We start from the raw sequence: 23,504 nt of genomic DNA, 5'->3' as shown, positions 1-23,504 counted from the left end.
ATTTGAACTACATTTCTGCATTTGCCTTAATGTCTTACTTGTACGAAAACTGTTAGCAGAAGAACATTCATTCTCAAGGGACCACATAATCTCGCAACTATACTGCACATTGCATTGCTCTTGTGAGTACCTCTTGCCCTGTATGACCATACTTACTTTCATAGATGTTTGATTATGTAGCATCACTGCACATGTTAGCCTCATAATCGTCCATTTGGTGGACATTATAAGATCCATATGGACTCTTACATAAATTTAGAATCAACCCAATGCTTTTGAAGAGGTTTAGCTCTGCAGTCCTCTTGTAAGGACTGAATGTGGTCTACCACTGTACTTACATTAACAGCTACTCCCTCCGTCCCATAATATAAGAACGTTTTGTACAGTACACCAGTGTTCAAAACACTCTTGTATTATGGGAAGAGGGATTGGTTCATTGTGTAGCATTGTGCATCTTATCTCCCTCGCCCACCATTTACTAAAAAAGATTAGATCTATATTTAATTTTACCAACAAGTAGAATACACAGACAATGCCAGTGCAGAAGTGTAGCCCATTGCTCTTGTCAGTACATTTTGTCCTATAACACTTGTACTTCCAGAGATTGGTAGTTGATTATGTATCATCAATCTGCATCTTATCTTCATTATCTTCATTATCCTCTATCCCTTCCAGTATTATCATATCTATAATTACTCTCTACAAAATGTAGAGTACAGGCTATGCTTATGAAGAAGATTCTGTGCTGAAATTCTTGAGTTATCCTTCCCTTGACATGGAGAAGGGCATCATAAAGCCGGTGTTAACTGTTAATGTAAGTCAGTGCTTCTAAAGCCTTTATCCTCAACTGTTGTTTAATTTGCTCATACTCCCTATCATTTACTGCTGTTTAGTTTGCCGTTTCTACCAAAATGCATGTTCGCAAGAACCGTAAGTTCTAAGTTTTACTTGTAAAACTAAATTACTTATTCATACCATGCACATTACTTAATACTCCCTATATGTATGCTTGTTTTGTGGATATATAATCCAGTGTGTGGTGAAGCAGCCCACGTTTGCACCTTGTCATCTCCTGTTTTATCTTACTGATGTGGTTGATGATATGAACAACATGCCATGCACATTAACCAAAATAGATACAATGATTTCTTTGCCCTTCATCTATGCTTGTTATGTTGACATGGTAATCCAATAGTGTGGTGAAGCTCCCCGCATTATGAACAATGCCAAATTATGCTATTGATATTTTGAACTTACTCTTTATTTTCTAATTTGAAATTGGATGGAATTGACAGCACAGTTATCATCTTTGTTTATACATGTGCAAAACTTGTCATCTCTCTGCTTTGTTTCAGGGTGATATGCCTGATGGCATGCACAAGTCTGCTGAAGGTTGTGAGACAAACCCAACATATATTGCAGCAAAGAAGGCAAAACATCTTGAAGATAGCGAGACAACCCCAAAGTTTGGTCTTGATGCAGTGTTCAAGTTGCTTGAGACTAGCAGTCAGACAAGCTCACAGAATTCGTTTTCTGAATCAGTTCGACTTCTTCAGTCCCAAGTTCTAGCAGAAAGGCATTCTGCAACTCAACTTCGACTTGAAGTCCTATCTCTAAGAAAGATTGCGGAGAACACCAATGAGAACCTCATCGCTAAACAGCTACACCTAGAAACTATGACTAACATGCTAGGCAGATCTCACAGCCTTGCTCAGCAGCTTGCGCAGCAGTTCCCCCGCAAGGCTAACCTTTCTTGAACTGTCTTGGAGTGGTCTCGGTTCAGTATTATTTTGTTACGCTGCAATGGTGCCCAGTTTTTGTAATCTGCTTCTTCGTTGCACTTTATGATCACTGGTGGCGAACTTCGATGCCCAGTGTATGTAATATACCTTAAATTCTTTATTTTATAGTGTATGTTTATTCTTATTTACTATGCCGTAATTTCTTTATTGTATAGAGTAGGTTTGTTCTTAATTCCTACTAGTTACTGTCATCATTCGCTATCTGGAAAAAAATCAGATGTAGTCGACCGGGCTGAAACATTCGACTCTAACGGGCCTGGTTTTTAGCAGGCCACCATTGGGCCGGCCTACGTCTTTCTTGGGCCCGAATGATTGGGGCCTTCACACATTGCGCCAGGCCCACAACTTACACCGACCTATATTTTAGTTGGGCCTTTTGTCGACCCAGTGCTTAGTTTGGCCCAGGTAGCGTTGGGCCATTAACAGGCTGAATATTCTACTGGCCTATTACGGCCCAGATGAAACCACGGGCCTTTAGTAGGCCGAAATGCATGTTGGGCCTCAATTTTCACTAGTCGTCGACGGGCCTTCGGTAGGCTGAAATGTAGACCAAGCCTTTTTGGGCCCAGTTAGCTCACGGGTCGTTACCAGGCCCAAACATATCTCTGGCCTTAGTTGGCCCACTGATATCATGGGCCTTTAAGAGGCCGAAAGCTTAGTATAGGCATCAACGGGCCGAATTACGCGACAGGCCTTTAACAGGCCCAAAGTCACATTGGGCTTAACTATTGCCACCTTTAGCACGGGCCGTTAGTGGGCCCAATGTCCATCGGACCATATATGGCCCATGGGCAGCACAGGCCATTCCCAGGCCGAAAGTCACACTGGGCTGAAATGGGCCCATGTCTATAATGGGCCTCTAATAGGCCGAAAGTCACTGGGCTGTAGTTGGGCCCAAATATTCGGCGAACAATAACGGGCCAGATCTGGCTTCGGGCCGTAAATGGGCCGAAATTGGGCGAACAATTAATGGGCCAGATCTGGCTTCGGGCCGTAAATGGGCCTTTATTAAGCAGGTCGTTATTGGGCTGGCCCACTAGTAACTGATTAAGTACTACGGGCCTTTGACTGGGCCGGCCTTTTTAACCTATATGGGCCTCTGTTGGGCCCAGCCACGTGTCGACGTATCATAGGCATGTCTCCTCCAATGGACGGGCGACATCTGGCCCATTGACGAGCTGACAGGTGTTCCTTCCGGCCAATCAAAATTTTACACGTGGAAATTTCCCATTAATCCGGGCTGTTAATGGGTTATCGGATCCAAAACCCGACCCGATAGCTTAACGGCATTCCGTTACGGTGGATGCCACGTGTCGGTCACCCTTGATGAAAGCACTTCTGTGACGCGTGATTTATCGTCATGGAAGTGGACACTTCCATGATGATAATTTTGGTAATGTCATGGAACACTTCTACGATAGCACAGGTATGCCTATCTTGATTCTGTCATAAAATCGTCATGGATGTACATGCATGACAAAAACACGACCTACTGTGACAAACACGTATCATCACGGAAGTGTATTTTTTTGTAGTGTGGGTTAGGTGTTGGCGCATTAGATAGGTTTGTGAGAGAGTAGGCTTTGTATTAGGAGTGGGTGTGGGTGGTTTTTTCTTTTTCTTGCGTGATGTTCGCATCACCTCAACTTCTTGTACATATTTCTGCCTTCTATAAAAATATGGTACGCCATTGGCGGACTCTTGAAAAAAAATATTGATGCCAAAAGATGCAAAGTTAATAATGATAGTGCAACTTATTTGTGGCACTGCCGCTTGGGTCATATCAATGTAAAGCGCATGAAGAAACTCCATAAAGATGGACTTTTGGAATCACTTGATTATGAATCATTTGATACTTGCGAACCGTGCCTTATGGGCAAGATGACTAAAACTCTGTTCTCTGGGACAATGGAACGAGATAGTGACTTACTGGAAATAATACATACCGATGTATGCGGTCCTATGAGTGTTGATGCTCGTGGCGAGTATTGTTATTTTCTGACCTTCACAAATGATTTAAGCAGATATGGGTATATCTACTTAATAAAACACAAGTCTGAAACATTTGAAAAGTTCAAAGAATTTCAGAGTGAAGTGGAGAATCATCATAACAAGAAAATAAAAGTTTCTACGATCTGATCGTGGAGGAGAATATTTGAGTTACGAGTTTGGTCTTCATTTAAAACAATGTGAAATAGTTTCATAGCTCACGCCACCTAGAACACCACAGTGTAATGGTGTGTCCGAACGTCGTAACCGCACTTTTTTGGATGGTGCGATCTATGATGTCTCTTACCGATTTACGACTATGATTTTGGGGTCATGCATTAGAGACAGCTACATTCATTTTAAACTGGGCACCATCAAAATCCGTTGAGATGATGCCTTGTGAACTGTGGTTTGGTAAGAAACCAAAGTTGTCGTTTATTAAAGTTTGGGGCTGCGATGCTTATGTGAAAAGGCTTCAACCTAATAAGCTCGATCCCAAATCGGAGAAGTGTGTCTTCATAGGATACCCAAAGGAAATTGTTGGGTACACCTTCTATCACAGATCCACAGGCAAGATATTCGTTGCTAAGAATGTATCCTTTCTAGAGAAGGAGTTTTGTCGAAATAAGTGAGTGGGAGGAAAGTAGAGCTTGATGAGGTAATTGTACCTTCTTCCGAATTGGAAAGTAGTTCATCATGTAAATCAGTTCCAATGATTCCTACACCAATTACTGAGGAAGCTAATGATGATGATCATGAAACTTCAGATCAAGTTACTACAGAACCTCGTAGGCCTTCCAGAGTAGAGTCCACACCAGAGTGGTACGGTAATCCTATTCCAGAAGTCATGTTACTAGACCATGATTAACCTAAGAACTATGAGGAAGCGATGATGAGCCCAGATTCCGCGAAATGGCTTGAGGCCATGAAATCTGAGATAGGATCCATGTATAAGAACAAAGTATGGACTTTGGCGGACTTGCCCGATGATCGGCAAGCCATATTAAAGAAATGGATCTTCAAGAGGAAGACTGACGTTGATAGTAGTGTTACTATCTACAAAGCTCGACTTATTGCAAAAATGTTTTCTATAAGTTCAAGGTGTTGACTACAATGAGATTTTCTCAACTGTAGCGATGCGTAAATTCGTCTGAATCATGTTAGCAGTTGCCATATTTTCTGGCAAATGGATGTCAAAACTGCATTCCTTAAATGGATATTCCTTAAAGAAAAGTTGTATATGATGCAACCAAAAGGTTTTGTCGATCCTAAGGGTACTAAACAGGTATGCAAGCTCCAGCGATCCATCTATGGACTGGTGCGAGCATCTCGGAATTGGAATATACGCTTTGATGAGTTGATCAAAGCATATAGTTTTATACAGATTTGCGATGAAGACTGTATTTACAAGAAAGTGAGTGGGAGCACTACAGCCTTTCTGATAAGTATGTGTGATTGACATATTGTTGATCGGAAATAATGTAGAATTTTCTGGAAAGCATAAAGTAGAGTTTGAAAGGATATTTTCAAAGAAAGACCTCGGTGAACTTTCTTATATATTGGGCATCAAGATCTATAGAGATAGATCAAGATGCTTGATAAGATTTTTTCAATGAATACATACCTTGACAAGTTTTTGAAAGAGTTCAAAATGGATCAGTCAAAGAAGGAGTTCTTGTTTGTATTACAAGGTGTAAAATTGAGTAATACTCAAAGCCCGACCACAGCAGAAGATAGAAAGGGAATGAAAGTCATTCCCTATGCCTCAGTCTTAGGTTCTATAAAGTATGCCATGCTATGTACCAGACCAGTTGTCTACCTTGCTATAAGTTTGGCAAGGGGTACGATAGTGATCCAGGAGAAGATCACTGTATAGCGGTCAAACTTATCCTTAGTTACCTAAGAGGACTAAGGAAATATTTCTCGGTTATGGAAGTGATAAAGAGTTCATCATAAAGAGTTACGTCGATGCAAGCTTTTACACTGATAAAGATAACTCTGAGTCTCAATCTGGATACATATTAAAAGTGGGAGCAATTAGCTAGAGTAGCCCCATGCAGAGCACTATAGACATAGAATATTTGCAAAATACATACGGCTCTGAATGTGACAGACTCGTTGACTAAAACTTCTCTCACGAGCAAAACATGATCACACCTTAGTACTCTTTGGGTGTTAATCACATAGCGATGTGAACTACATTGTTGACTCTAGTAAACCCTTTGGGTGTTGGTCACATGGCGATGTGAACTATGGATGTTAATCACATACATATTTGAACTATTGGTGTTAAATCACATGGCAATTTGAACTAGATTATTGACTTTAGTGCAAGTGGGACACTGAAGGAAATATTCCCTAGAGGGAATAATAAAGTTATTATTTATTTCCTTATTTCATGATAAATGTTTATTATTCATGCTAGAATTGTATTAACCGGAAACTTAGTACATGTGTGAATACATGGACAAAACATAGTGTCCCTAGTATGCCTCTACTTGACTAGCTCATTAATCAAAGATGGTTATGTTTCCTAACCATAAACATGTGTTGTCATTTGATGAACGGGACCACATCATTAGGAGAATGATGTGATGGACAAGACCCATTCGTTAGCTTAACATTATGGTCGTTACAGTTTCATTGCTACTGCTTTCTTCATGACTTATACATGTTCCTCAGACTATGAGATTATGCAACTCCCGAATACCGGAGGAACACCTTGTGTGCTATCAAACATCACAATGTAAATGGGTGATTATAAAGATGCTCTACAAGTGTCTCTGAAGGTGTTTGTTGGGTTGGCATAGATCGAGATTAGGATTTGTCACTCTGTGTTTCGAAGAGGTACTCTCGTTAATGCACATCACTATAAGCCTTTCAAGCAATGTGACTAATGAGTTAGTTGTGGGATGAAGCATTACGGAACAAGTAAAGAGAATTGCCGGTAACGAGATTGAACTAGGTATGATGATACCGACGATCGAATCCCGGGCAAGTAACATACTGATGACAAAGGGAACAACGTATGTTGTTATGTGGTTGGACTGATAAAGTTCTTCATAGAATATGTAGGAGCCAATATGAGCATCTAGTTTCCGCTATTGGTTATTGAGCGGAGATGTGTCTTGATCATGTCTACATAGTTCTCGAACCCGTAGGGTTCACACGCTTAACATTTGATGACGATTTGTATTATGAGTTATGTGTTTTGATGACCGGAGTATGTTCGGAGTCCCGGATGAGATCACGGACGTGACGAGGAGTCTTGAAATGGTCGAGACATAAAGATTGATATATTGGAAGGCTATATTCGGACATCGGAAAGATTCCAAGTGATTCGGGTATTTTCCGGAGTACCGGGGAGTTACAGGAATTCACCCAGAGAAGTAATGGGCCTTATTGGGCCATACGGGAAAGGAGGAGGCAGTCCGGGGGGAGGTGGCGCGTGCCCTCCCCCATGGGTCCGAATTGGACTAGGGGAAGGGGACGGTGCCCCCCTTGCCCTTTCCTACTCCCTCTCTCATTCCCTCTTTCCTTCTCTCCTACTCTAAAAAGGAAAGGGATTCCTACTAGGACTTGGAAGTCCTAGTAGGACTCCATACTCTTGGCGCACCCCTAAGGGGCCGGCCTCTCTCCCTCCCTCCTTTATCTACGTGGACAGGGGCACCCCAAAGACACGCCAAGTTTTGCCTTAGCCGTGTGTGGTGCCCCCCTCCACAGTCACACACCTCGATCATATCACCGTAGTGCTTAGGCGAAGCCCTGCGCCGTTAACATCATCATCATCATCTCCACGACATCCTGCTGACGGAACTCACCCTTGTCCTCAACTGGATCAAGAGCATGAGGGACGTCATCTAGCTGAACCTGTGCTGAACGCGGAGGTGTCATACGTTCGGTACTTGGATCGGTTGGATCGCGAAGACGTTCGACTACATCAACCGCGTTACTAAACGCTTCCGCTTTCAGTCTACGAGGGTACATGGACACATTCTCCCCTCTTGTTGCTATGCATCTCCTAGCTAGATCTTGCGTGATCGTAGGAAATTTTTTAAATTACTACGTTCTCCAACACCTCCCACTCACTTCTTTCGAGAGAAACTCCTTCTCTAGAAAGCATCCATTCTTAGCAACGATCTTGCCTTCGGATCTATGATAGAAGGTGTACCCAACAGTTTCCTTTGGGTATCCTATGAAGACGTATTTCTCCAATTTGGGTTCGAGCTTATCAGGTTGAAGCTTTTTCATATAAGCATCACAACACCAAACTTTAAGAAATGACAACTTTGATTTCTTGCTAAACCACAGTTCATAAGGCGTCGTCTCAACGGATTTTGATGGTGTCCTGTTTAACGTGAATGCAGCCGTCTCTAATGCAAAATCCCAAAAACGATAGTGGTAAATAGGTAAGAGACATCATATATCGCACCATATGTAATAAATTACGGTTACGACATTCGGACACACCATTACGCTGTGGTGTTCCAGGTGGCGTGAGCTGTGAAACTATTCCACATTTTTAAATGAAGGCCAAACTCGTAACTCAAATATTATCCTCCACGATCAGATCGTAGAAACTTTATTTTCTTGTTACGATGATTCTCCACTTCACTCTTAAATTCTTTGAACTTTTCAAATATTTCAGACTTGTGTTTTATTAAGTAGATATACCCATATCTGCTCAAATCATCTATGAAGGTCAGAAAATAACGATACCCGCCACGAGCATCAACACTCATTGGACCACATACATCGGTATGTATTATTTCCAATAAGTCACTAGCTCGTTCCATTATTCCAGAGAACGGAGTTTTAGTCATCTTGTCCATAAGGCACGGTTCGCAAATATCAAATGATTCATAATCAAGTGATTCCAAAAGTCCATCTTTATGGAGTTTCTTCATGCGCTTTACACCGATATGACCCAAATGGCAGTGCCACAAATAAGTTGCATTATCATTATCAACTTTGCATCTTTTGGCATAAATATTATGAATATGTGTATTACCACGATCGAGATTCAATAAACCATCAACATTGGGTGTATGACCATAGAAGGTTTTATTCATGTAAACAGAATAGCAATTATTCTCTGTCTTAAATGAATAACCGTATTGCAATAAACATGATCTAATCATATTCATGCTCAATGCAAACACCAAATAACATTTATTTATGTTCAACACTAATCCCGAAAGTATAGGGAGTGTACGATGATGATCATATCAATCTTGGAACCACTTCCAACACTCATAATCACTTCAGCCTCAACTAGTCTCTATTTATTCTGTCACTCCTGTTTCGAGTTACTAATCTTAGCAACCGAACAAGTATCAAATACTCCAGGGGCTACTATGAACACTAGTAAGGTACACATCAATAACCTATATATCAAATATATCTTTGTTCACTTTTCCATCCTTCTTATCCACCCAATATTCAGGGCATTTCCGCTTCCAGTGACCATTCCTTTGCGGTAGAAGCACTCAGTTTCAGGCTTAAGTCCAGCTTTGGGCTTCTTCACGGGAGTTAAAACTTGCTTGCCATTATACTTGAAGTTTACCTTCTTTCCCTTTGCCCTTTTCTTGAAACTAGTGGTCTTGTCAATCATCAACGCTTGATGCTCTTTCTTGATTTCTACCTTCGTCGATTTCAGCATCACGAAGAGCTCGGGAATCATTTTCATCATCCCTTGAATATTATAGTTCATCACAAAGTTCCAGTAACTTGGTGATGGTGACTAGAGAACTCTGGCAAGAATTGTCTTACCTGGAAGACTAACTCCCACTTGATTCAAGCGATTGTAGTATCCAGACATTCTGAGTAGATGCTCACTAGTTGATCAATTCTCCTCCATCTTTTAGGCGAAGTACTTGTTAGAGGTCTCATACCTCTTGACACGGGTATGAGTCTGAAATACCAATTTCAGCTCTTGGAACATCTCATATGCTCCGTGACTTTCAAAACGTTTTTGAAGTTCCTGTTCTAAGCCGTAAAGCATGGTGGACTTAAACTATCAAGTAGTCATCATATTGAGCTAGCCAAACATTCATAACATATGCATCTGCTCCTGCATTAGGTGTGTGACCTAGAGGTGCATCAAGGACATAATTATTCTGTGCAGCAATGAGGATAAACCTCAGATCACGAACCCAGTCTGCATCATTGCTACTATCATCTTTCAACTTATTTTTCTCTAGGAACATATCAAAAATAAAGGGAAGCTACAACGCGAGCTATTGATCTACAACATAATTTGCAAAATACTATCAGGACTAAGTTCATGATAAATTAAAGTTCAATTAATCATATTACTTAAGAACTCCCACTTAGATAGACATCCCTCCAGTCATCTAAATGATCACGTGATCCATATTAACTAAACCATGTCCGATCATCACGTGAGATGGAGTAGTTTTCAATGGTGAACATCTCTATGTTCATCATATCTACTATATGATTCACGCTCGACCTTTCGGTCTCCAGTGTTCCGAGGCCATATCTAGATATGCTAGGCTCGTCAAGTTTAACCTGAGTATTCTGCGTGTGCAAAACTGGCTTGCACCCATTGTATGTGAACGTAGAGCTTATCACACCCGATCATCTTGTGGTGTCCCGGCACGACGAACTGTCGCAACGGTGCATACTCAGGGAGAACACTTATACCTTGAAATTCAGTAAGGGATCATCTTATAATGCAACCACTGTACTAAGAAAAATAAGAATCATAAAATATAAACATCACATGCAATCAAAATATGTGACATGATAGGGCCATCATCATCTTGTGCTCATGATCTCCATCACCGAACAATCATCATGATTTCCATCATCACTAGGGCGACACCTTGATCTCCATCGTAGAATCGTTATCGTCTCACCAACTATTGCTTCTACGACTATCGCTACCGCTTAGTGATAATGTAAAACAATTACATGGCGATTGCATTGCATACAATAAAACGACAACCATATGGCTCCTGCCAGTTGCCGATAACTCTGTTACAAAACATGATCAACTCATACAACAATTTATATCACATCATGTCTTGACCATATCACATCACAACAAAGCCCTGCAAAAACAAGTTATACGTCCTCTACTTTGTTGTTGCAAGTTTTGCGTGGCTACTACAGGCTTCTAGCAAGAATCATTCTTACCTACGCATCAAAACCGCAACGATTTTTCATCAAGTATGTTGTTTTTACCTTCAATAAGGACCGGCCGTAGTCAAACTCGATTCAACTAAAGTTGGAGAAATAGACACCCGCCAGCCACCTATGTGCAAAAGCACGTCAGTAGAACCAGTCTCATGAATGTGGTCATGTAATGTCGGTCCGGACCATTTCATCCAACAATACCGCCGAATCAAAGTAAGACGTTGGTGGTAAGCAGTATGACTATTATCGCCCACTACCCTTTGTGTTCTAATCATGCATAAAACATCTACGCATAGACCTGGCTCGGATGCCACTGTTGGGTTATGTAGCATGCAATTTCAAAAAAATTCCTATGATCACGCAAGATCTATCTAGGTGATGTATATCAACGAGAGGGGGAGTGTATCTTCATACCCTTGAAGATCGCAAAGTGGAAGTGTTGATGTAGTCGTACACCTTCACGATCCGTCCCGATCAAGTACCGAACGTACTGCACCTCCGTGTTCAGCACACGTTCAGCTCGATTGCATCCTCGCCTTCTTGATCCAGCAAGACGGGCAAATTACTAGATGAGTTCCGACAGAACGACGATGTGGTGACTGTGTTGGTGAAGAACAATCTCCGCAGGGCTTCGCCTAAGCACTATGGAAACTATGACGGAGGATAAACAAGAGGGGACGGGGTTGCCGGCACACGGCTTGGTGTTTTCTTGATGTGTCTTGGGTGCTAGCCCTGCCCCTCTATTTATATGTTGAGCCTTGGGGTCGAAACTTTGAGTAAAAGTCTCCACAAAGTCGGTTTCACCCGAAAGGCAAGAGTCCTTCTCGGACTCCAGGGCCAGAGGCCAGGGTTCCCGACGTCTGGTCCTAGACGCCAGGGACCCTAGCATCTGGCCCCTGGACTCCGCAAAACTTCCTTTTGCGCTTTCCAAAAACCTTGTGGGCTTTCCCTTTTGACCGAAATAAAGTGCTCTCGTACCCAAACATTTTGGGAAACATCCGTAACCCCTTCCGGTGAATTCCGGAACCCTTCCGGAGGCCAAACACTATTATCTCATATATCAATCTTTATCTTCAGACCATTCCGGAGTTCGTCGTCATGTCCGTGATCACATCCGGGACTCCGAACAACATTCGGTCACCAACATGCATAACTCATATAATACTATATCGTCAATAAACGTTAAGCGTGCGGACCCTACGGGTTCGAGAACTATGTAGACATGACCGAGACACCTCTCTGGTCAATAACTAATAGCGGAACCTGGATGCCCATTTGGCTCCTACATATTCTACGAAGATCATTATCGGTCGAACCGTTATGACAACATACATTATTCCCTTTGTCATCGGTATGCTACTTGCCCGAGATTCGATTGTCGGTATATTCATACCTAGTTCAATCTCGTCCGACAAGTCTCTTTACTCGTTTCGTAATACATCACCCCGTAACTAACTCATTGGTTACATTGCTTGCAAGGCTTATTATGATGTGCATTACCGAGAGGGCCCAGAGATACCTCTCCGATACTCGGAGTGACAAATCCTAATCTCGATCTATGCCAACCCAACAAACACCTTCGGAGACACGTGTAGAGCATCTTTATAATCACCCATTTACGTTGTGACGTTTGATAGCACACAAGGTGTTCCTCCGGTATTCTGGAGTTGCATAATCTCATAGTCCGAGGAACATGTATAAGTCATGAAGAAAGCAGTATCAATGAAACTGTAATGATCATAATGCTAAGCTAACGGATGGGTCTTGTCCATCACATCATTCTCCTAATGATGTGATCATGTTCATCAAATGACAACACATGTCTATGGTTAGGAAACATAATCATCTTTGATAAACGAGCTAGTCAAGTAGATGCATAATAGGTACACTATGTTTTGTCTATGTATTCACACATGTACTAAGTTTTCGGTTAATACAATTCTAGCATGATTAATAAACATTTATCATGATATAAGGAAATATAAATAACAACTTTATTATTGCCTTTAGAGCATATTTCTTTCAGCCTCAAGCCCTAGTAGAGAGCAATATAAACGGCCGAATGCTATACTACTCCTTGTAGTATTAGAAAAGATGGCAATAACGCACGCGCTTACTCATTCGTGCCACGCAAGACGCACGTGTCGTGTTTTGTGAATCGAGTTTGAGTACGGGTTAATATTATGCGCCTTGTCAAAATAACTAGATCTTTTTTGCATGAGAGTGCATTGCCTAGATCCAAGTACAAGTGCCAAATCTTGAGCTCTTTGTGGGCATAGTTTGTACTTCTAAAAAAATTCACCATGTTTCACTTGCATCTTGTCATTCCCTGCACGTGTCTCCTCTATGTAGAGGAGATGCAAAGGACAGAGACTGCACATAGCACAACACAAAAAAGAAAACATACACACCTACAGAGTTCCTCTATGATGAGTTGCTTCTTTGGCGACCACTTTCCGGAGACTGCGTGCACAACTCTTCGAAAGAGAGCAGGTTTCCGAAACCCTGTCACATGAGAACCTGCACTGAGTGATAGGCGAAAATGTTTTTGGGGAGTGTCTCAGCGCGACTACATGCTCAGGTTCAACTACCTCCTCGAGGCGAACGACCACCTCCTCACTAGCATGGCTAAGACACTACAACACCGGAATTTCCGGTGACCTTGTATGTCTTAACCCACCATTGGCCCATATGTGTGTATGTGCTAGATGTTTTTTCGACAAATGGAATATATTAATATCACGGAGATACCAATTATACCCAGCCTCTGCAACAACGCAACACATTAATGACACTACGGATGCACACAACCAAAAAGAAGAAGAAGAAGCTAAAAAGGAAAAGTCCCGCTATAGTGATCTAGTCCTTGAAGCAGTAGTACAAATACCACCAAGACAACACCTGAAATCCAAATTCTTCAAAAGCGGCACCTCCAAGAAGGAAACAGTGCACAAGCGTTGTCGTCGCCCGATGATAGATCATAGGTTTTCACCCTGAAGAAAGTCCATGCTCTCAAAACATTGCCTCCAAAAAGGCCATTGCCAGGCACAACCAATTAAGGCCAGACATTGGATTTTCATCCTGAAAGGTAAGACCTTGAACTTCTCCTGAGAGACTTCTCCTGAAAGGCCATTGCCCCCACTTGCATGCCGCTGCTACGGTCCTGAAACACCAAGCAAATTCCTCATCACCACAAAGACTCAAACCATCATTACTTCACCATGGAACGAAAAAGACATGTCTCATGATGGGAACAAATAGCAGAGCTTTGCACCGCTCCCTCCAGAACAAAAAAACATGGGTCCGCACAATCGAATCCCATCCGATCCAGCAATCTCAAGGCATGAGACGCTCAAGGGAGTTCGTCTGGCGGAGCCTTCCGAAACTTGACACTCTGGCCAGATCAAGGAGGACAAGCATCAAGTAGATCTTTATCTTGGCGCGAGAGGAACACTAGGACCGGCGCCTTTATTAGGCAGAACGACGGCCCCCACATCTTCGCCCGCCGGCTCCCAACAGCAGGCCACCGTGCTGCCCTCGCGGCCGCAATGGTCTCCAAGGTCGGTGAAGAAGACCGGGGCCGCTGCCCACCGTTTGTCTCCGCCGCGTGCACCTCGACATCTAGGACCACCGATTTGCAGTAGCGAGAGATCCCGCCGTGTGGAGATGAAAGGCCCGCGCCGCCACCTGCCGCGCGAGGAGAGGAAGGCCCACCGCCGCCGTCAGCCGCGCAGGCTTAGCCCGGTGACTTCCTCTGGAGGCAACGGGGACTGAAGTGGAGGGGGTGGGGGCCGCGACATCTGAGATCTGAATGTGCTAGATGTTTATAGTCTGTCTTATGTGATTTGTCATGTTAGTAATCTTGTGATGATGCTAATCTGAGTTAAGCTTCAACGAAATCTGCCTAATTTTCTAACGGTCCATTCATCTTTTCCCAGCTTAGGCAATGGTTTTTGTGTTCATTTCTTGTTTGCACCACTAACATCGACCTATCCATGGAGCTTACTTGCTTCCTTGCTGGCAGAATTTTATAGTGAGCTCAAACACATTTCTTTTTGCACGTAACACCGAATGTAGATTTGGGATTTCAGACCAAAAAAGTGACCACTGTACTAGACCGAAGCCATGGGCTGCTTTCTGCCCCAAATGGCACGAGACGAGCCTCAGCCTCCTTGTTGTATACGAACGGCCTACTTTGCTTAGAGCATCTCCAAAAGTGGCTGTAATAAACGCGTACGGGGTAAAAAAAAAATAGTGCGCGGGACGGTTTCATGCGCTCCGGCGGAGGCGAAGAAATCAGGCGCGCGGGAAACAATTCCGCGCGCACGGGGAAAAAGCGGGCGGTCACGTGCTAGATTTGGTGTCCCGCTTCCGGCACGCCTATAAAATGCAGCTTCCCCACGCACCGTTCCATCACTATCCACATCACCACGCGCCCTCTGCCGCTCTCTCCTTGCTCCCTCTATCGCTTTCTCGCCTCGCCGCCGACGTGCCACCACCACGCCACCAGGGAGCTTCGGGCTACCGCACCATGCAGTATCTATGTATCATAGGAGGAGGCTATGAACTATCTATACAATCTATCATTTATTATATATCTACGTATTATCGGAGCCAAATGTGTATTGAATCATAGTATAAAAAAGAAGAAATATAGCGCGTCTGCTGGATCGGCTCGCGCGCGCTAAACTTTACAGCGGCTGCTGGAGCAAGCGCTTCGCGCCACGCAAAAACTCACGAACAACACGCTGCAAACGCTTTTTTAGCGCGCTGCGCATTGCGCAGTTGTTGGAGGTAGTCTTAAGAAAAGGCCTAGCAGTGGCTCCGCAGACAGACGCCAGATACCGTGGTGCGACGGGAAAGTATATAGTGCTCCCAGCCTTGGGGTACTCCCGGTACTCCAACGTTAAAAATACATTTTAAATGTTTCAAAAAATTCCGGAAAAAAATCAGAATGTCCAGAAGGAATGTCACTACATCCTAAAAATTTCAAGTCCAAAATCGAAATGTGCATTGAGGAACAAAAAAGAAATCTACATCTGAATAGCGTCAATGTTGCTTTTGTCTCTTCTTTACACTATTCATGCTAGATTTCATATTTTTGTTTTTCAATGTGAGTTTCAAGTTTGGACCTGAAACTTTTAGGGCTTGGTAGTCACATTCATTGTGAACATTCACAATATTTTCAGAATTTTTTGAAACATTCAAAAATATATTTTTGACATTGAAATACAGGAGTACATCAAATTTGGAAGCACCGGATACTTTCCGTGGTGCGACTGTGGTCTGCTGCACTCACTCTGCAGACCGCAGAGACGAAAGAAGCCGTCCCCCGGCCTCGTGCGCGCGGTGGAAAAGCGCCGACAACGGGACACTCGCCTTCTCGAAGGCAAAACAAAATCGTCGGAGCCACGTAAGAACGGAGAAAAAAAGTGAGCATGCAGCCTACCCCGTAGTAGGTAGCAGCAGCCGCCGTCAATCGCGGCACACTCATCGTCCCACCCACGCAACCCGATAGGTCTCAAGCTAGGCCACGTATAATTATCCCGACGCATGGTACGGTGGTGCGCGCACGGCCGGCGGGCCGACGACGAGTGAATTGCAAAAAAAGAGTCAATTGCACCACCAGTGCTAGAACTTGGGTTAAACAGTCACTTTAGTACTAGAACTTGCAGCATACATTAAACTAGTGCAAAAACTTGATTAAGGCGTGCAAAGACGGTACTAATCACGTTTGTATACACCGGCCGCTGTCACCTGTCAGGCATGCCAGCGTGGCATCAAGCCCGCTGTCAGTGACCAATGTCCTAGCGTGTGGCGTGCTCCTTTTGCGAAACCCCCTCTGATTTTTATTTTTCGTTTTTTAAAAGGCCCCTGTAGGTGTACACTAACTGCATGTTCTGGCATCTGGTACATTCCACCTATGAGCTAACATCGCAAATTTTATTAGTATGAAAAAATAACAGGCCGCTCATGTAATTCGAACTGGTAACCTTAGGATAACCCACGTGCGTAGCTAGCCAACAAACACAGATAATCTTTAATGTCCTATAAGGATCCTGAGCCATTATATATTTTCGCTAAATAACATGAACTGCAGATTTTTTATTTCCCAAAAAAGACACGGCCGAGGGGTTTCGAACCAGCAAAAACTGGTTTTGTAAAAAAATGTAAATTTTAATTATATTTATAATTGTAAACACTTTCAAAATTATAGAAATAATTGGTAATTTAATTTGATGGTTTTTCTAAATTAATAGGTAATCTTTTTTAGTATAATTAATTTTAATTTATGTATATTATTTATATTATTATTTTTGCGGGTCATATTAGTTATTGTTGTTTACCTTTCTTTAAAAATAATGAAAAATGAGAAGAAAAAAACTAACAGAGATTGTACCCCACAGGTAAATTCTGTTATAGACAAAAACGTCAACAATTCTATGTAGACATGAGATTCCATTAGTTGGAGTGGCACACCCTCCTTCTTTTACTCGGGTCGCTCGTTTGAAACCCCACATGCGTAACTTTTTCTCCGGACTAATTTTTCCAATTTATGTTGTCAAGTCAGCTCTGGACTGGTTCAAATCCATCCCTCTACGCGCCTTATTTTTCATTTTAATAAATTTGTGATGGTTCTCTGGGGCCTATTCGTTAGAAAAAGCGAAAAATAAAAATACAGGTAGTTTCTGCACAAAAAACAACACGCCACATGCCCATCTTCACACTGACAGTGGGCCTTACGCCATGCTGTCATGGCCCGTCAGCATGACCAGTGTATACAAATGTGATTAGCACTGTATCTGTACGTTTGAGCCAAGTTTTTACACCACTTCAATGTATACCACAAGTTCTAACACTAAAGTGACTATTTGCGTCAAGTTCTAGCACCACTGCCGTAATTAACTCGCAAAAAAACATCACATTTGAAGTTTGTGTTCGGATTTGCCACCACATTTCTAGCGCCTTTCAAAAATTCACCGCTTTGCTTGTAAATTTTCTCAATAAACACATATGACAGTTTTGTAGCAGCTAACCCGATTTCTGACATGGCTGGCCCACCGGTCAGGTGCCACGTCGGTCAAAGCAGACGGCGAGTGGGTTGACGGCCGTTAGGTCGCGCATACATAACAGAGCCGCTCTCTCCTACCACTCGCTTTGCTCACAGTCTCACACTCCACTCCACTCGCTCACTCTCATAGCTATTGCTCTGTCCCCTCTTGTCGCCGCCAGAGCTCTTCGCCGCCACGGGAGGCACGGTTCCCTCGCCGCCGTAGAAGATGTCGTCGTGGAAGGATGGAGAGGAGAGCAGCGAGGAGGAGGAGCTGGTCAGCATGGACATGGAGTAGTGGGTGAGTGCTCTGCTTTGCACCTAGGGTTAGGGTTCAAGTGTTCTTCGATTTGCGATCATCTTTGGAGCAGCTGCTCTTTATTCTGCGGTTAATTAGTGTGCTACAATGCAGGCGAATCCTGACACCCCTATAGATGCATCCTTCTGTGGTAGAGCTGCAGATGCAAGCATCAAATGTAGACTGCACTTGACCCCATGCATGAAATATGTTGCATTTGAAGGAAAGGACATTCGGAGAAGGTTCTACGGATGTGTTGTTCCTCAGGTTAGTGTTATCCAACTAGGGTTTGTGTTCGTGGTAGTCAGTGGTTGCAATTGATTTTGTCAACACACTCGCCGTCTGCTTTGACCGACGTGGCACTTGGCCGGTGGGCCAGCCATGTCAGAAATCGGGTAAGCTACCGTAAAACGGTCATTTGATTTTATTGAGAAAATTAACAACAAAAAAGATGGATTTTTGGGACGCGCTAGAAATATGATGGCAATCGATGCTTCAACTTCAGATGTAGTGATTTTTTGCAATTCACTCCTGTCTGGCCGGGCAGCCCAACTGTTCTTGACCTTGCCAGTTCTCGCGCTGCTTCTCGCCCGTTCGATCCTCCGACCCTCGTTGGCTGCATGATCGGGTTTTAAATGTGATGCAAGTCCTGGAGATCAGAATGCTGTTAATATACAGAGAAGAAGGCGCGGTGTCATTTCCGGGTTTCCATCTGGTTCAGTCATCGCAGAGAAATATCGGGAGTCCATGGCATGGAGCCAACCGGACAACCAGCAACCGGCCAAGCGATCGATCGAAGCTTCTCATCATCAGCGAGACATTCAGACAAGTGCCAAAAGGCCTTGGAAGTCAGAGCAAACGATGGCACTCACTCACGACTTGGGTCGCTGTTAGCCGCCTGGTTAAAGTTAAAAGATAATACTACTAAGTGATCATTATGATATTGATATCTCGCGATTTTTTAGCATGTATTTTGTTCGCGTGCGGGCACCGGATAGACGGCTAGTTGGAGTAGGTGGCTTGTGCCGTCGAGGCCAATCCAATCCAATCCATGGCGTCATGAGGTCGTTAATTAGATGTCAGTTAGCTCAACACAAAGCAGAGCAATACGTGTTCTACTACCAGTCTAGCCGTATATTACTACTACCCTAGTGGCCTCTGATGATGATGGGTGCGCGTGCTTGGATGCTTGCGAAATTTCTTTGACCTCGTGGGAGATCAAGTCCAAGGCGGCACCGGCCGGATGCTGCTCGCCTCTCTGTTTTCACCCTCCGGGTCCTATTTTTTCAGGTGTTTGTTCCTTTCAGCAGCACCAACCCCTTACCAAAAAGATCGATTTTATCTTCACAACATCACGGTGGAATCATTTCCTTAATTTTGTCATATAGCAAGTTCAAAGCATCTCCATGCTGTCCATGTCACGGTGCGCAAGAATTCAGACGCAAAAGCCCGTTATCTTTTCATTTTCCTTTTCTTTTTCCGTGCAGTCACAGCTCGCAAGATGCTACTGAAACAGTAATGAGATATTTACAGGGCGCCCGGTTGCTCTTGCTGAAAGAATGGAAAAGAAAAACCAACGTCGCCGGGCTGACAGAATCCCCATGGATTTCTTTTGACGATGCTCATGCTGTCATACATTTTCTTTCTTCCAACCTCCTCCCCATCATCGTGTATGGACATCTCACGCATCACCACGAATCTCATCAAAAACTCCCGCACGATACACAAAAGAAGAAGGGAGGAGGAACTCTATCGTGGCTGGATCATGGTGATGGACACGTCGTTGACGGAGTGCGTCTTGGACGTCGTCTCGGACCTCATCGCCAGCGAGGACTGGTCTGACGCCGGGGACTTCTTCGGACTCGCGAACAGCGGGGGCTGCTCGGGCGCCGGGAGCTGCGCCTGGTCGCCGATGAGCATCAGCACGACGCTGGACATGGTCGGCCGGAGCTCCGGGCTCTCCTGCACGCACAGCAGGCCCGCGTGGTAGCACCGCCACGCCTCCTCCTTGGCGTACGACCCGGCCAGCGACGCGTCCATGAACTCCGCCGCCTTGTCCTCGCTCCACATCTTCCATGCCTGCACGCACATACCATCAAAAAATGTTCAGACGAGAAGGAGAAAACTCTGCATTTTGTGAGCGATTTTCATGGATGGAGAGCTATGCAATCACGTACGTCTTGGATGAGGGTGTGCTGGTGCTCCTGGAGGTACATTGCGCCGTTGCGCTGCCCGCTGAGGATCTCCAGCACCAGCACCCCGAAGCTGTACACGTCCGACTTCACCGAGAAGATGCCCCCCATCGCGTACTCGGGCGCCATGTACCCACTGCATTTTCAATTTTCAAGCAACTTCAGGTCAGCACCTACAAAGATCACATTCACACGGCCTGAAGAACATTGGGTCAGCACTTACTATGTTCCGACGACGTGGCCGGTGTTGACGACCTCGATCTCCTCGTCCTCGAAGATCATGGCCATGCCGAAGTCGGAGATCTTGGGGTTCATTTTATTGTCGAGGAGCACGTTGCTGGCCTTGAGGTCCCTGTGGACGATCTTGAGGCACGAGTCCTCGTGGAGGTACAGCAGCCCGCGCGCGATCCCCACCACGATGCTCTGCCTCATCTTCCAATCCAAGTGCGCCGTCTTTCTGGTGCCTGATGAGTTGCACAATTTTCCTTCAAGTTACTAATAATTCATGTTGATTTTAACGGAGTTCATTTTTTGGATTTGAAAATTACAGTCGTTCTAATTTCGAATTCCGATCGAGCAAGGTTGCCCGCATGGAGCACATGGTCACTGCACGAATTCCCATGCTACTTAGTTAGGGTTCCCATTGACCTATCTTTGCATCGATCTGATAGCCCCATTGGACCTAATTGACTCAAAATCAGTAAACAATGGAGACTGCAGAACCCGACCCAAGAGCTGCGATTTGGCTCAGTCATGTGCATATGCTATGCCCCATGTGTCACCAAATCAAACCCAATCAATTTCCACACCTAGGGCCTCTTTGATTCGCAGGATTGCAAAAACACATGAATAGGAAAAATGTAGGATTGAAATGACATGCACATTGGATTTCTATAGGATTTGAGTTTGTTTGATTGTATCATAGGAAAAACAAAGAATTTCTTTCAAGAGGTTGGAGTGGATGCTGGAATTCCTATGAAATGTAGTACAAATGAATCCATTGGAAAAAATCCTATGGGATTCAATCCTGTGAATCAAACAATCAATGCGGGAAAAATTCCTAAAGGTTCGAATCCTTAAAAAATCCTATAAAAATCCTTTGAATCAAAGAGGCCCCTAATATCTACCGCACCAAATGACATTGGCATGTCATACATACACGATCGAGTAAATAATTGGACACGAGGGTTGCTTGCACCAAGAAAGAGAAGAGGAAAAGGAAGCGACGAACCGAAGAGGAAGGCGTCGAGGCTCCGGTTGGGGAGGTACTCGTAGACGAGCATCTTCTCGTCCATGTCCACGCAGCACCCCAGCAGCCTCACCAGGTTCCGGTGCTGCAGCTTGGCGATCAGCTCCACCTCGTTCCGGAACTCCGCCGCCCCCTGCCGCGACCGAGCCGACAGCCGCTTCACCGCGATCTCCGCGCCGCCGTCCAGCACGCCCTGAAAATCAGTTTCGCGACATGAATGACGGCCAAGCTGGTTTAATCAACGCGATCTCACCAGCAAACAGCACGTATCATCTGGCGGTGCTTGTACCCTGTAGACGGGGCCGAAGCCGCCTTCGCCGAGCTTGTTCTCCTTGGAGAAACCGTTGGTGGCGGCGGCGATGGTGGGCAGGTCCATCACCGGCAGGTCCGAGTTGGAGAGCGGCCTCAGCCTCTCTAGATGAGCCTTCTTCACAGCTGCAAAACGAAGAACCAAAAGTTCGCTTAGCTAGCCAATTCTACTAGTAGCACTACGAACATCACGCCCAACTAGTACAATTGTGCAACTACAAACACAAGTAGGGAGCTCACCGTTGCGTTTCCTCCATCTCCAGCAGTAGACGCAGTAGAAGAGGGTGCAGATGATGACCACCACCAGGATGGAGACCATGATCGGCATCCCACTGGAGCCATGCCCTGGCGCTGCAACACACCACCCAACAACTCAATCACCTTCCTCGACTGAAGAACCATTCACATACTACATGTCTGCAACAAAGCAAGAACTGGATGCACGTACCTGGATCACCGCCCGCCGTTGCGGGCGCGGTGTCCATCAGCCGGCGATGCCGAAGACGGTACGGCGATTCCACCATGGGCACCTCTTCCTCCTGGTCTTCCTCTGCCTTGAGCCGTGGGAACCGTATGGGGTGTTTGTTCTTTGTTTGCTAGCTATTGGGTCGTTGGAGTCCTGGGGAGTCGTACTTGTATAGTTAGCCACCGAGGCACCCGTGGCTTGCGAGATTCGTTGGTATGCTACTGGTTTGCTGCTGGCGCAAATGTGTACAGGGCATATTTGTACAGCTTGGTTAGGAGAATAGGGGGCCATCACTCATCGGGATGCCCGGAGAAGCGTCGCAGGTGTGGAGGAGGAGAGGGAGGGGACGTTGATGCCTACCGGATGTTTTTTCAAAGGGTTCCTGCCAATGTTTCATTTTGGTCCTTTTACGACTGCCGAATCTTGAACTTGGCCCTGCAAGAGCTTTAACATCGGAGAAACCCCTTTTCAATTGCTCAGTGGAGTTTAAGTTATTTTAACGTTGGGCGGCAAATGATTTACTCTTTTGCTGAGCTGGTGCGATGGTGCTAATAGCGCCTCATGGTATGTGATCCGATTGCGGGTGCATACAGTGTGTTTCCTTACAGTGGCGGATCCAGGAATTCGAGTTTTCCGGGACGGATTTTTAAAAGAAACAAAAATTGAAGCCACAGTTACAATCTAATAAGACAATCAACAAAATCAAACTGCCAAGAGTATGCATTTAGGCAAAACAATCAACACAATGAATTGTTCAAAGTATTTTCATTCTCAAGAACTAGGCAAAAAATATATAACTCAAAATATCATATAAACTCTAACCTTTTTAACCCCACCCATATATTAATTAAATTAGATGTTAATACAATCATTCATTACATCATTTGCCCGGCGGCGTGAAGACGGAGGCGAGCACTCCAACACGACCTCATCCGACATCCAGCAGGGGTCGGGAGGCGACTCGCGCTGGGACAAGGCGGCGGG

At 44.5% G+C, this 23,504-nt stretch overlaps 1 protein-coding gene and 1 pseudogene across 1 annotated transcript; both read right to left on the bottom strand.

The window, feature by feature from the left end:
• LOC123137958 (uncharacterized) overlaps positions 1 to 23,504 on the bottom strand; it is a 121,751-nt pseudogene that overhangs the window by 73,960 nt on the left and 24,287 nt on the right.
• LOC123137959 (putative receptor-like protein kinase At4g00960) lies at positions 19,739 to 22,760 on the bottom strand. Its single transcript, XM_044557850.1, has 7 exons — positions 22,503 to 22,760; positions 22,295 to 22,405; positions 22,035 to 22,180; positions 21,728 to 21,938; positions 20,720 to 20,960; positions 20,482 to 20,632; positions 19,739 to 20,383 (listed from the first exon to the last, which is right to left on the bottom strand). The coding sequence occupies exons 1-7, from the start codon at positions 22,576 to 22,578 to the stop codon at positions 20,054 to 20,056; spliced, it is 1,266 nt and encodes a 421-aa protein (XP_044413785.1). The 5' UTR covers positions 22,579 to 22,760; the 3' UTR covers positions 19,739 to 20,053.

Source organism: Triticum aestivum, chromosome 6B (assembly GCF_018294505.1).
Source record: "Triticum aestivum cultivar Chinese Spring chromosome 6B, IWGSC CS RefSeq v2.1, whole genome shotgun sequence".
In the NCBI taxonomy this organism is placed as follows: Eukaryota; Viridiplantae; Streptophyta; class Magnoliopsida; order Poales; family Poaceae; genus Triticum; species Triticum aestivum.
Note: the sequence above shows the minus strand (reverse complement) of the source record. Positions and strands in the feature narration are given on the sequence as shown.